This window comes from Austrofundulus limnaeus, unplaced genomic scaffold (genome assembly GCF_001266775.1).
Source record: "Austrofundulus limnaeus strain Quisiro unplaced genomic scaffold, Austrofundulus_limnaeus-1.0 Scaffold426, whole genome shotgun sequence".
Taxonomy (NCBI): domain Eukaryota; kingdom Metazoa; phylum Chordata; class Actinopteri; order Cyprinodontiformes; family Rivulidae; genus Austrofundulus; species Austrofundulus limnaeus.
The window spans coordinates 441,343-442,539 of NW_013952828.1; the positions used below are offsets into that span (position 1 = coordinate 441,343).

General features: G+C 43.8%; 1 protein-coding gene across 1 annotated transcript in view; it reads right to left on the reverse strand.

Annotated features, from left to right (window-relative positions):
• The window catches only part of LOC106529182 (serine/threonine-protein kinase D1), a gene marked incomplete at its 5' end in the record, with an annotated part of 32,360 nt that overhangs the window by 19,236 nt on the left and 11,927 nt on the right, over window positions 1–1,197 (reverse strand). Inside the window, 3 exon segments of the mRNA XM_014024534.1 lie at window positions 478–645; window positions 773–850; window positions 983–1,126. Of these exon segments, the coding sequence (XP_013879988.1) occupies window positions 478–645; window positions 773–850; window positions 983–1,126 (390 nt within the window).

Consider the following 1,197-nt stretch of genomic DNA (forward strand, 5'->3'; position numbering starts at 1 on the left):
TATTTTTTTATTTTTGATTTTTTTTACCTGGATTACTGAGATGCATCAGGACTTCAGCAGCTTGAATTTTATTTACTGAATGCCAGGAAAAATATGGATCAATTACATTATTTTTAAATTCCACAATCTTTGTGAGGGAGCTAGAATACTGAAGAAAAGTTTTTATTTTTAATATGTATCCAGTAGTGGACATCAGAACACCAMACATGAAACTGAACCTTGATGAAAACCATTTAGTCCAGAAGAAAAAACAAAATCTAAATAAGAGTTTAACATCTGCAGAACTCTTCATCACTTTGTTTGGTTTTCAAATTCAAATTCAATTCAAAAATACTTTATTGATCCCAGAGGGAAATTTGGTAAAAGTGCCRACGACTTCCGACCTACCAAAGTGCCTTTTCATGACCGATATGATCGATGTTTCAGTATCGATCTGCACATCACCAGTTTGAACTAATGAACTGATCTGGACCTCACCAGGATGGTGCTGCCCGACACAGACGTGTCTCCTCGCACCAGGTTCTCTCCCACAAAGTAAACCAGTGAAGCTGTGCTGATCTGGAAGCAGTGAGGGTTAGCTCCTTCAGGGAGCAGAGAGAAGTTCTGAGCCGGCTCCAGGGTCAGGATCTCTGACAGGGGGATTTCCTGCAGACAGAGAGACGAACAACACACTGAAACACAAACACACACCAACCCGGAGTTGAACCTGCAACTCTGTGCTGGCAGGTGTTGAACAGAGGTAAGAACAGAAAGCAGAGGGAGGAGGTGTTACCCTGTAGTATTTACTGCCTGTGTCACTCTGGAACAGCGTGATGCATTTACTGTCCAGCCTCCAGTAGTGCCGTTTCCTCTGAAACACAGAGGGAGACCAGGAAGAGGAAGATTAAACAAAACTGTCAGATTTTATTAGGAAACTTTAAAATGTTTTTWAAAAAAGCATCGTGGTGGCTCAGTGTGAGGTTGCAGGTTTGAAACCCGGTACCAGAGTGTCTTTGCTGGTGTAGTGGACCATCCAGCCTTCCTTCATCACGTTGCTGCTCTTCCTCTTAGCGTGTTTGACTGACTGGACCACCCTCATCAGGGGGATGTTGTTACTGGTGGAGGGGCTGCAGGACGAAGCACAGAGTCAGACACGTGTGTGTGTGTGTGTGTGTGTGTGTGTGTGTGTGTGTGTGTGTGTGTGTGTGTGTGTGTGTG